Source organism: Panthera uncia, chromosome B4 (assembly GCF_023721935.1).
Source record: "Panthera uncia isolate 11264 chromosome B4, Puncia_PCG_1.0, whole genome shotgun sequence".
Classification (NCBI taxonomy): Eukaryota; Metazoa; Chordata; class Mammalia; order Carnivora; family Felidae; genus Panthera; species Panthera uncia.
This window is the reverse complement of record NC_064809.1, coordinates 808,765-821,609: the sequence shown is the minus strand read 5'-3', so window position 1 is coordinate 821,609 and position 12,845 is coordinate 808,765. Positions and strand designations below refer to the sequence as shown.

The following is a 12,845-nucleotide window of genomic DNA, read 5'->3' as shown; positions in this document are numbered from 1 at the left end:
GAACAGCGTGGAGGTTAGGGATGCCGACCCCGCATGGTGGGGAGTCCACGTGTAATGATTGATTCTCCGAAGTGTGAACTGTTGCTAGTCTACTGTTGGGCTGCCTGAAGTCTTCCTGATAACATAAACAATTGACTAACTCCTACCTTGTCTCTTATATACTGTGTTCTTAGAATAAAATAAGCTGGAGAAAATACTGCTAAGAAAATCATAAGTAGGAGAAAATGCATTTGTAGTACTGTCCTGTAGTTCTCGACAGTCTGCATGTGGGTGGCCCTTTGTGGTTCAAACCCGTGTTTGAGGGTCAGCTGTGTATATTATGTGTTACGTGACATGAATGCAGTGAAGTTCAGAAGAGAGAAACCTGAAGGATGGGTGTTAATGGGCTGGAAGGGAAAGGACAGAGGAGGAGCTGGGCAGTTGGAGACAGGTAGGAGCTGTGAGCGCGGCAGGTGCGAGCTGTCCTCACCAGGAGGGCGCGTGCGACGGGCCCAGGTCAGATCAGGTGGCTCAGAGCCTTAAGGAGTGCACTTGGGAGAAGAATAAGGAGCCACGTAGGCAGGGACTTCGGAATATTGCAATCTCAGTGTTTTCTTCTCCTGAACTGTGTAATTCCATTTTCAGATTGGGGTTATGACTGGGGACTTGGTATCCATTGTTACCTGCAGGTCAGGACCCTTGGCTGGTGGCCTGTGGGAGGAGGCTCTACGGTGTCTGTTAGTCCTGCTCGAATCATGGTCACATGTTGAGCATGAGACTGTTTGCTGGAGGCTCCCTCACTCTTAGAGGTTCTTTTAAGGAACCATTGACTCAGAGTAGGTTAAGATTCCCCATTCTAGGTTCTGTCCGTCGTATTTTGATGACCCCATTCCTTAGCTCAGGTAGTGAGTTACCTGCCAGTTCCTTGTGTTTCTAAGATGAATAACACAGTGGTATTGTGGATGGTTTTGCCCTCAGGCTTACAAATATCTTCGAGAAGAAGTCAAGACTTTTCAAGGAAAACCAATTAAGGTAAGCAAGACCACTCGTTAGACTCTCTGTATTTGCAAATCACTTCTTCAGTATTCTCACAGACACTTCTGTGTCTTCACACAGGCACGGATAAAAGCAAAGGCAATAGCTATAAACACATTTTTGCCAAAGAATGGATTTAGACCTCTGGACATGAGCCTTTACGCGCAGCAACGCTACACAGCCTCCTTTTACTTACCTCCGGTCTACAGCCCTCAGCAGCAGTTCCCCCTGTACAGCCTGATTGCTCCCCAGACGTGGTCGGCCACACACAGCTATCTTGATCCGCCGCTGGTGAGTCCTGCAGTGTTTGGAGCTTATGCAGCCGGAGGTTCTGTGGTGGGCACTGCACCAGGTGCTCAGAAGGGTGGGGCCCCGGGCCTCTAGGGGAACCGGATGGGTCTACAGTCTGCCGTGGTGAAACGGACCCTCGGGTCCTGTGGCAGACCTCAATTTAATCGGGAGATCAGTGTGCCGCTGTGTACACTGAAAAAGTTGAAGGCTCCAATCTTGATTCTTGGCGGGGTCCACCTGCCTTCCTGTGTAGCAGCACCTTCCTAAGCCGTGTAGTTCCAGTAAAACACAAAACGTGATCCGAGCTTTGGGATGACGGGGTTACTTCTGAGCACAGGGGGTGCCAGGGGAGACACTTTTAAGGACTCAGATGTTTTAACAGGCTTCTAACAGTGGAGGACAAGGAGACCTATAGCTTTATTCTTCCCACCAGCCCCAGACTGACTGGCCTGTGTAGTGGGTCCAGGTGGTTTTCCCCAGCTGTGTCGCTGGAGAGCTTAGAGAGGTCAGGCGGGCCCCGGCTGGGCATGGGACAGAATCAGGACTGTGATCAGCCCCGGTCGTTGGGCTCCCACCATGGACAGTGGGGATGGGCTGATGGACAGGCCCTCCTTGCATGAGGCCGCAGGGCAGGTGTCGGTGGGGCCAGAGACAGGGAAGGGCACAACGTGTGGAAGGTTGTATTTGGGAAGCCTCGAGGGTGTGACTATGGACTGAGCTGGGGAAAGCTGTGTGGGGCTGGGGTCACGTGGGGGATGCGGCAGAGGCCTGTGAGCCAGGCCCCACCATGTGGGGACGTCATGTGGGGCTCTTGTTAGAGAGGAGCAGCAACTCAGGTGGGGTTGGGGGTGTCCGTGCCTGTCGCACATGTGCAGATGAGCGTCCCTAAGAGCACGCAGCCTGGGAAAAACCATGGTGTCAGGCAGGCGGGCGGGAACTGGGAAAACGGGACCTGGACAGAATACTGTGAAGCTTACAGTGGGGGCTCACCTGGTGTGATGTCCTCTCTGCTGAGCTCATCAGGAGGTGGAAGGAAGGGGGCTGTAGGAGAGCCAGTGGGTGTGCGGGGGCACCGGGCGGCTGGCGTGCTGGGTGTCTCTGAGCTGAAATGGAGGCTGAGGCAGGGAGCTCAGAGGGGAAGCCAGGCTGTGTGGCGTCTCCGGTGTGTCCTGAGGCCGCGCACTCTGTGCCTGTGGCTTGTGGGGCCACAGGAGTAGGGAGAGGTGGTCATGGGCACCATCAGGGCCTGAGGTCTGGAGACACTGCAGACAAGGTTTCTCCCCCTCCCCCCCATGCTAAAAATGCTATGTTCTGTTGAAGGTACCAGTGGCCATGTGGCCGGCAGATCATGAGAGAACCGTAACGGGGAGTAGAGTCCTTGAGCTCTGGCATTGAAGAATTTCTCCAGGGGAGGCCAGCCGGCGCACTGTGCTGTCTGCTTCCTCTGGAGTTACGTGGCTTTTCGGACCGCTCTCATCGCGTCTGTGCCTGTCTGGCACTAGGAGTCGGTTGGCCATTTCAGGTGGTTCCTTTGACCCTGGTTCAGGAATGAGGCCTTTTGCTTGCTCAAAAGCACACTGTGTCATTTGGAGCAGATGTGAAGAGATAGTACCTGTTCATTCTCAGCAAGTAATGTCAAATGATTGGGTTAGGGACTTACTTATTTATTTTTAAAAAATGTTTATTTTTGAGAGTGAGTGAGCAAGCATGGGTGGGGGAGGGGCAGAGAGAGAAAGGGAGACACAGAATCCAAAGCAGGCTCCAGACTCTGAACTGTTATTGCAAAGCCTGACACGGGGCTCGAACTCACGAACTGTGAGATCATAACCTGAGCCAAAGTGAGACGCTTAACTGACTGAGCCACCTGAGTGCCCCCAAGGGACTAATTTATTTTTAAACCCTTGAGCAGAATTACTCAAATACCAGAGTTCTGTATGTAAGAATACATACAGGAAATGATTTGTCACAACTGGTCTTACCATGATTCACAATCTTACGTGATTTAAAATCTAGTTCCTGTGTGATTGATAGATTTTTAAATAGTCTCACTCTGGCAGCTATTCTCAGATGGCATGTTGAGGATTCTCACAAAGTTCTAAGTGTATCTTTTGCCGCCAGAGTTTCCCCTCTGTTGCTTTTTTTTTTTTTTTTTTTTTTTAATCAGCAAACAATTTTATTTGGTCCTAAGCTGTGTCTAACATCTGCTTTCTGTCACAGCGTATGCTTAGCTCCAGCCCCCACAGGTGTAGGTTGGCTTCCTTGGAGGGCTGTTCTGGGGAGGTCACCTTAGTCGGCCCAGAAGAAGGCCTCAGCCCCAGCCTGGTTCAGGAAATATTGGTCATTGGCAATAATCTAACACCATGTTCTTTCCATCCGGGAAATATTTCAAGCCTTAACTGGAGCAGAGCCTACTTGGCAAGTCGAGAAATAACTCCAACGACCATGAGGTGCACCGTTAGCCAGCGTGAAGGCTGTTTATGGCTTGCTGACTTGTTTGTTTTTAATGAATCTAGGTAACTCCATTTCCAAATACTGGATTTATAAATGGGTTTACGTCTCCAACCTTCAAACCTGCAGCGTCTCCTCTGACTTCGCTCAGACAGTACCCTCCAAGAAGCAGGCAAGTTCCACGAGTGGTGGAGACGTGGTGGCTCCCCGGGGTTTGTGGTAAGAGGTCTGCCACGCTGTGCTGTGCTCTTGAGTGGAGCAGAATGAGCCGTGTTGAAGCGGGGAGTCCTTCCCACTTGCTCGAGTCACGTTTAGTACATGGGGAAGCTCTTTCTGACGGGCTCTTGTGACACGTGTGACCAGTGGAGATGAAACCGCTGGAAGCCTAGAATTGCACTGAGGTCATACCCTGAGATGTGTGCCGGAGTGCCTGCATAAGGCACAGGTGCTCTGCGGCTTGTGGCCGTGGGGGCCCGCTTTGAATTTGGACCTGGGCCGCCGCAACACAGAACGTCGATACTTTGTAGATTCGCATTAGCGGACATAGCATGCGTTAACTATTTCTTAAGTAACGTTTGTACTGTTTTTTTCTAAATAGAAAGTACCTTTTAGTTGAGTCATTTCATGTTAGCAAGGTCATTTTATGATGCCACGATGGCTTTAACACTGAGCATGTGCAAACCTTCTGTTTCCAGGAATCCTAGCAAATCTCATCTACGCCATGCCATTCCCAGTGCAGAGAGAGGACCTGGACTGTTAGAAAGCCCTTCGATATTTAACTTCACTGCAGACCGTCTAATTAATGGCGTTCGGAGCCCACAGGCACGGCAGACAGGTCCTCCTAGAACACGGATACAGAACCCTCCCGCCTACGCCAAGAGGGAGGTTGGGTCTGGTCGCGTGGAGCAGAGCAGTGCGGAATCTCCCCCTGGTTTAGGGAGAGGGAGGTGAGTCCTTGCGAGCTGCTATCAGACAGCTGCGGCCTGTCCCAGTAGGCTGTGAACGTTGTCCAGTGTCATCTCTGCAGGCGTGGTTTAGCATTTCCTCTTCAGATACAGTACACAGCATCAGATCAAAGGTTTTATGTAATTACTCAGAGGGTCACTCGAGAGCAGAGACTTGACAGGCTTCCTCTTCTTTATATAACATTGTGGAGAGAGCTGCAGGTGGACAGGAACCACGTTAGGTCACAGTTGTTGGTGGACACTTGGAGCTTTGCACACACCAGTGTCCACGCTGCGGGTCTGAGGCCTCCTCCCCCCCACCTCCCTGTGTAGGGGCCCAGCATCTCAGCCTTGCTCCATTTCCATGGTAGTGAGTGGCTTGTGCGCCAGGCAGACCAGGCTGTGGCAGACCAGACCATTTGTACTAAATGTATTTAGAAAAATAAGCCGTACTGGTGAAGCGGTGCCCGCTGGCCACACTCTGTGGAGATGTGCCCGTGCTGTCCGTGGGACACACACTAACACCTTGGGTCCCTCGGTGTCTGGTCGTTCCCGTGCCTCTGATGTCGGGCTGTGCCCAGGACCTCCGTACTTTTCCTTGAGGCAGCGTGCGTGCTGTCCCGCCTCCTGCCCCTTCCTCCTCTGTTTGGGAGTAAGGTTAGAAGAGGCGGAGGTGAGTGCGTCGTCCGGTTTGGTCTCTCGGTGGTCGGCTGTCTGGAAGGAAATCCCTTCTGACAGGTAACCTGCACGGGTTCAGCCCGCCTAAGCATTTCTTTCACCAACTTGGAAAACTTTAGATGCACATGTTCGCAGTGTTGCACATCAGCACAGTGTCTGCACACAGAGGTTCCTGCAGTGTGGGCTCCTCTCTGTCCCTGGCGCTCTGGGGCATGTGAGGGGCCCGGAGGCACAGTGCACTGCATTGGTAGCACGTCAGTTTGCACGGTCTGGCCTGGGTGGGGCCGGGGGACTGAGTGGCTGGCTGCAGCCTGCCGCCACACATCACCAGGACATTTGCCGTAAAGTCAGCTCGATGGGTATTGGAGAGGTGAAGGTTGCTGAGGACACACAGAGGCTGCGGCCAGCCACGGGGCTGGGGGGGGGGGACAGCAGAGACCAGAGGCTTGCAGCAGGGCCTGCGGAGCTGAGGCCAGACCTGAAGGAGGCCACGCCTGCCACCTGGGTGATGCCTCGGGTGCCGGTCTGTCCTCCTCAGAAGACAGCTCAGAGGAAGTACCAGCGGGAGGGCAAGTCCATAGGCCCACTCTCTGCCTCCCCATCTCCCTCTGGCGTCTTGGGAAAAGCTCCACAGGAAGCGTCCTGGCAGTGGAAGGACAGGGCCACCTGGCGTCGCGGAAACTGAGGGGCACCCGGCTGACCCATGTGGGCCACCTCTGGCCACACAGTCACGTGTGATCTTGCTCTGCGGTAGGACTTTGCAGGACAGCAGGAACCGCCTTGCGCTTTTCCCAACAGAGGGCTACCCTCACCCTCCAGACTGCGGCTGCCCCCGTGGGACATCCTGGTGCTCACGCCTGCCATGTCAACGGACAGGGTGTTGGTGCCTAGGCGTCTTCAGCTGGAGGGGAAGCCAAAGTGGCTGTGTCCCCCGCCGGTGCCCCTGTACCAGCAACCCTCTTTCTCTTAGGTTTTGTTTTCTGTTTTAATTTTTTTAAATGTTTATTTATTTTTGAGAGAGAAAGAGACGGCATGAACAGGGGAGGGGCAGAGAGAGGGAGACACAGAATTCAAAGCAGGCTCCAGGCTCTGAGCTGTCAGCACAGAGCCTGACACAGGGCTCGAACCCACGAACCGTGAGATTGTGACCTGAACCAGAGTTGGACACTTAACTGACTGAGCCACCCAGGTGTCCCTCTTTTTCTTAGGTTTTGTTTCATTTTCCTTTAACTTTGTTGGGTGGTAAGGAGCAATATGAGGGGCCCTGGCAGCCCCCTGGGACCACTTGTGGTTCTCCCACCCTGTGTGGCAGTGACCGCCAGCTGGGTTCAGGTGTGTCACGTGCTGAGAGCGACTGCCAGGCTCAGAGTTGTGGGCCCAGGAAGGAAGCACGGTGCTGGTGAAAAGTCAGGTGTGATAGCGAAGAGTCCTCCCGCCTATGCTCCACGCTCCAGCCCTGTGCCACGCTCACCTTGGAGCCCGTGTTACGTCTCCTGAGGTAGGACTGTCCTCTGAGGACACTCTTGGCCTGGTCGGGTGGCCCGGGCACCATGTCCACAGACATGCCTGTGGTGCGGACACAGTGGTGGAGGCCCAGCCAGGACAAAAAAAGGTCGGTGCTGTCAGCCAGCCAGGGCCCACCGGTAGGGACACACGGGCCAGGCGTGGTGGCAGGGCCCCAACGTGATCGCTGCACCCCTGGGGCCCTGGCCCGAGATAGATGCACCTCTTCTCTCCCGGCTGTCGGGGTCTTGTCTGAAGTGCTGTGTGCGTCGCAGGTGTGTGCACGCTGTCTCTTCCCCGGGCCTCCTCCCAAGGGCTCCTCGTCACCATACGTTGAGGGCGAGTCTCTGCGAGGCTTTTGTCCAGCCAGACCCTGAGCCTCCTGCTGCAGAGCTATTTCTGCCTCCAGACACAGGATGCAGCAAATGTTGCTTGAAGTTCTAGGTCTGGAAAGATTCCCCTGCACACTGGTCTTGGGGAGCACTTTTGATTGTGGAGTGGAGTGGAGGGGTCCACACGCTGCACAGCTGTCCCTGGTGCTAGTCTGGAACTGACCACCCTGCCCCCCCCCCCCCCCCCCCCCCCGACCCCCATCACTGTTCTCAGGGACTCCCCGTGAGGAGGCTTCAGCAGTGGACCGAGAGCTGTTGCTGGCGTTTGTGCTTTTCCCTGGGGCTCAGTGCCCCATTTCTGATGGGCAGCTCGAGTCCATGGTCACTTGCTGTCCCATGGTCCGGCATGTAGTCTCCACTGGGAGCCAGTTGAAAGCAGGACCTTTCTGGAGTACTTTCTAAAGGAAAGGGTGTGGCTTTGCTCCGAAGTCCTAGAAGTTTGCACTGTTGCTTCTCCTAGAGGGTCTAGCCAGAGGCCCCAGAGTGTCCTTTTTCGGCACAAAAGTGGAAGGCTCTCAGCCTGTCCTAATTAGCTAGGCCATCCTGGGCAAGGCTGCTTGTGGGTTTTGTGTAAAGGAAAGGAATTAGTCAAGATTATTTCTTTGAACTCCTTTCCAGCTTACACTGTACAAGTGTATTCAGTTGAAATGACAAAGGGATAAGTAAGTAAAGACAACTCTAAATGAGTTACTCTGAACTCTTAGGCCACATAAGCCCATCCACAGCATGAAAGTATGCTATGGACTCCGGGCACTTGCCCGCAAAGATCTAGAGCCTTGTGCGCGCAGCCGGCTGCTGGGGATAGGCAATGCCTGGGGTTTGGAAACCCTGGAGTAGACCATTGGTAGTGGGAGGGGCTGACACGGTGGGTCATGTTGGGGCTGAGAGGGAGAGCAGGCCAGGCTACTTCGGGGTCTTTCCATTTTAATGATTCATCTGATACATTTCATTACCAGTGTTTAACAGTTCACCTGGATGGCCCATTGTCAGGTTTTATATATCTTGTCATTTCAACTGAATGGACGTTCAGGTATTTCTATCATAACAAAAATTCTAAATGAGTATTAGGAAAACTTTGTCAGTAAATGTTTTTTTTCTTTTTTCTTTTTGTTTTTCTTTAAGTTCTCCATGTAGACATCACTTGTAGTCTTTTACTATGAAATTATTATTTTGCTTATATTTCTTAAAGTTGGGGTTAAAAAAGCATTTTCTTAATGTTTATTTTTGAGAGAGACAGAATGAGAGCGGGGGAGGGTCAGAGAGAGAGGAAGACACAGTATCCGAGGCAGGCTCCCGGCTCTGAGCTGTCAGCACAGAGCCTGACGCGGGGCTCGAACCCACGAACTGTGAGATCATGACCTGAGCTGAAGTTGGTCGCTTAACTGACTGAGCACCCAGGTGCCCCTAAAGTTGGGGTTTTATAATCAAAAGTCATCTGTAAAAGATTACAAAAGAATAAAGACTGAATAAGTGTGCATGTACCTGTGCTCAGTGAAAAATCTTCCCGGTGGGGAAAAATTAGTCTTTTGCTTTCCTCTTTTCTAGGAAGAATTCCTTTGGTTACCGGAAGAAACGGGAGGAGAAGCTGACAGTGAGTACATCTAGTCCGTGGCACTTTTGCAAGACTCTTAAGCCTAATTCATATTAAATGTGAGATTTAACTACATGAATGAAGGTTAAGAGGTTTTCTCTTAATCTGATATGCATCAGGTGATAACTGACATTATTGCAGCCTAAAGAGGAGAAGTTGGAGGTGACTGTAAAATACTGGTCACTAAAGAGTCTGGAATGTCACCACACCGTGACAGTGTGTGTGCTGTGCAGTAGGCACAGCCAAGACCACAGTGTGCACACGCGGTGGTCTACACACACATTGTGCGTTTTCTGTGTGTGGATAACTGGACAGTACTAGTTAAATGAACTGAATTTAATAGTTCTGGCAAGCAGAATAAACTTTCCTGTGTAGGAATTAGTGCATCAGTATTTTTCATTCAAAACCCTTAACTTTGTATCTCCTATGTGGAAAGCATTACTGCCTTGTGCTCTAATGGTGAGAACAACCCCACTAAGGGTGGGCCCGAGCGAAGGCTGCGTACTGGAGGCATGGCCACATTTGCTTGGGTTGATTATGTAGCTCCTCCTATAGATAATGCTTCTGGGCTTTGGTGTGGGGTTGGATCCATACCTTTCTATGTGAAGTATGCCAGCTTAGCTCATGTGGACCTGTGGGTGGATGGAAGGATGTCCATCCTTGCACTTCAAGGACTGGAAGGACCTTCAATAGATTCTTGGTCCACCCCCTGAGCCAGTGAGTATGTGCTCTCCTGTCACACAAGGTACATTTTCTCTGTCTAGTTAGAAAGTACAGATAAGTAGTTAATAAAACAGTCGTAATTCTGCTGTGTTGGTTGATTTAGTCTAGGTTTTGGTGAACCCTTTGGTGAGGCAGTTTAAATTGGCTGATTACCGTTGGAATTAATGAATTCTTCTAACATTTGGACTAACAAGACTGGTATCAGAGTATGTCTTCAGATATTAGTTCCCTGAACTGAATTACTCTCAATTGGTTACTAAATTGCCTTCAGAGGGGACATTTATTCCTGTTGCATTTTGCATACCTGACTCACGTGTTCATACCAGGGAGCCTCTTGGAAGGCCAGGCCCATGATGCAGGTGCATTTATTAAGGGGAGTGCACCTGTGGCTGCGTTGGAACGTTCTGGTGACTTCAGGAATTTAGAGACTATGATAGCGTATGTGTACTTGGACCAACCAGGTTGTGGGAGCAGGGCCTCATTCACCTCGTCTCAAGCTGTTCAGATCCTAAAACACTGTTAAACACTGCATTCAAGACGGGACCTCACCTGAAGGCACTGCCATTTTGTAACTCCCGCATCTAGACAGTGCTGCCTACCTGAGTACTCCTGCAAAATCAAGATTTAGTAACATTTTTGTGAAATCTGAATCCCTGGAAATGTGGTCTTCTAAAAACCTGTGTTCATCTCAGAAAAATGCAGATGTTTACAATAAAACCTCTGAAACCTGCTTTGAGGTCACAGGCTGCTGCATAACTTAGGGCTTTGGGGCGTTACAGAGAGCACAGAGCAGCTGAGTGGATGGTAAGCGTAAGCTGGGTTCTGACGGTGAGTCACCAAAACGCACCTGAACCGTAGACCATAGGAAAGGCGAGAGGCAGGTAGGGATGCCCCAAAGAGATAGTGGGGGTTGTTTTTTTAACTTGTAGTGCATTTTATTTGTGTATTTAAAGTTTTGTCGGGAGTTAAAGTGTTCCGTTAGTTTCAGGTGTACAGTCTAGTGATTCGACACTTCCATGTGTCGCCCGTGCTCGTCATGACAAGTGCCCTCATGTCCATCCCCCACTTCTTTCGTCCCCTCTGGTAACCAACTTTGTTCTTTATAGTTAAGAGTCTGTTTCTTGGTTTGCTTCTCTCTCTTACTTTTTTCCCTGTGCTTGTTTGTTTCTTAAATTCCACATATGAGTGAAATCCTATGGTATTTGTCTTTCTCTTACTATTTCACTTAGCATTGCACTCTCTTGCAAATGGCAAGATTTCATTTCTTTTTTTTTATAGCTGAGTAAAATTCCATTGTATACATGTTGCCTCTTTATCCCTTCATCTGTCACTGGACACTTGGGCTCTTTCCATAGGTTGGCTACTGTAGATAATAAACATCAGGGTGCATGTATCCCTTTGAATTAGTATTTTTGTATTCTTTGGATAAATACCCAGTAGTGCAATTGCTGGGTTGTAGGGTAGTTCTATTTTTAACTTTTTGAGGAACCTCCATACTGTTCTCCAGTGCGGCTGCACCAGTTTGCGTTCCCCCCAGCAGTGCAAGAGGTTCCCCTTTCTCTGCATCCTCACCAACACCTGATGGTTCACGTGTTGTAAATTTTATCCATTCTGACAGGTGTGAGGTGGTATCTCCTTGTCGTTTTGATTTGTATTTCCCTGATGATGAGTGATGTGGAGCACCTTTTCATAATGTCTGTTGGCCATCTGGATGGCTTCTTTGGAGAAATGTCTGTTCATGTCTTCTATTTATTCATTGGGTTATTTGTTTTTAGGGTGTTGAGTTTTATAAGTTCTTTATGTATTTTAGATACTAAATCATTGGATATGTCATTTTCAGGTATCTTCTCCCATTCCAAAAGTCGTCTTTTATTAGGTTTGTAGTTTGTTTCTTTCACCGTGCAGAGCTTTTTGTCTTGATGAAGTTGCAGTAGTTTATTTTTGCTTTTGTTTCCCTTGCCTCAGGAGATGTATCTAGTAAGGAGTTGCTATGGCCAGTATCAAAGAGGTTACTGCCTGTGTTCTTTTCTAGAATTTTTATGGTTTCAGATGTCACATTTAGGTCTTAAATCCATTTTTAATTTATTTTTGTGTATGGTGTAAGACAGTGGTCCAGTTTCATTCTTTTGCATGTTGCTGTCGAGTTTACCCAAGACTATTTGTTGAAGAGACTGGTTTTTTCCCCCATTGGCTTTTCTTTCCTGCTTTGTCACAGATTAATTGACCACACAGTTGTGGGTTTATTTCTGGGTTTCCTATTTTGTTCTTGGTTTATTTCTGGGTTTTCTATTCCATTCTTTTGATCTCTGTGTCTGTTTATGTGCCAAATACCATACTCTCTTGATTACTATAGCTTTGTAATATAACTTGAAGTCCAGAATTGTGATGCCTCTAGCTTAGCTTTTCTTTTTCAAGGTTGCTTTGGCTATTCGGGGTCTTTTGTGGTTCCATATAAATTTTAGGCTTGTTTGTTCTAGCTCTGTTATTTTGACAGTGGTTTAATCAAATGTGTGGATTGCTTTGGGTAGCTTGGACATTTTAACAGTATTCTTCTGACCCACGAGCATGGGATGTCTTTCCATTTCTTTGTGTCCTTTTCAGTTTGTCTCACCAGTGTTTTATAATTTTCAGAGTGTAGGTCTTACACCTCTTTGGCTAGGTTTATTCCTAGGTATCTTACTGTTTTTGGTGCATTTGTGGTGTTTTTTTAATGTTTGGTTTTTTAAAAAATTGTTTTTAAATGGTTTTATTTTTGAGAGAGAGTATGAGTAGGCGAGGGGCAGAGAGAGAGGGAGACACAGAATCCGAAGAAGGCTCCAGGCTCTGCGCTGTCAGCACAGAGCCCGACACGGGGCTCAAAGTTGTGAACCACGAGATCATGATCTGAGCCGAAGTAGGATGCTTAACCAATGGAGCCAACCAGGTGCACCATTTTTAATGTTTATTTTGAGGGAAAGCGTGTAGGCAAGCAGGGAAGGGGCAGACAGAGAGGGAGAGAGAGAATCCCAAGCGGGCTCTGCAGTCAGTGCGGAGCCCAGTGTGGGGCTTAATCTTACGAACTTGAGCTGAAACTGAGAGTTGGACACTTAACCGACTGATCGATTCAGGCAACACAAGTTTTCCTTTTCTTTTCTTCTCTTTCTTTCTTTTCTTTCTTTCTTTCTTTCTTTCTTTCTTTCTTTCTTTCTTTCTTTCTTTTCTCTCTCTCTCTCTTTTCCTTTCCTTTCCTTTCCTTTCCTTTCCTTTCCTTTCCTTTCCTTT

The 12,845-nt window shown here is 49.3% G+C and overlaps 1 protein-coding gene across 2 annotated transcripts in view; it reads left to right on the top strand.

Moving 5' to 3' along the window:
- LARP4B (La ribonucleoprotein 4B) overlaps nucleotides 1-12,845 on the top strand; it is a 77,146-nt gene that overhangs the window by 51,810 nt on the left and 12,491 nt on the right. For both annotated transcript variants that reach the window (XM_049626745.1, XM_049626744.1), the window contains 5 exons: nucleotides 958-1,011; nucleotides 1,096-1,305; nucleotides 3,819-3,925; nucleotides 4,449-4,700; nucleotides 8,816-8,861. In XM_049626745.1, the coding sequence (XP_049482702.1) occupies nucleotides 958-1,011; nucleotides 1,096-1,305; nucleotides 3,819-3,925; nucleotides 4,449-4,700; nucleotides 8,816-8,861 (669 nt within the window). The remainder of the gene's footprint in view (nucleotides 1-957; nucleotides 1,012-1,095; nucleotides 1,306-3,818; nucleotides 3,926-4,448; nucleotides 4,701-8,815; nucleotides 8,862-12,845) is intronic.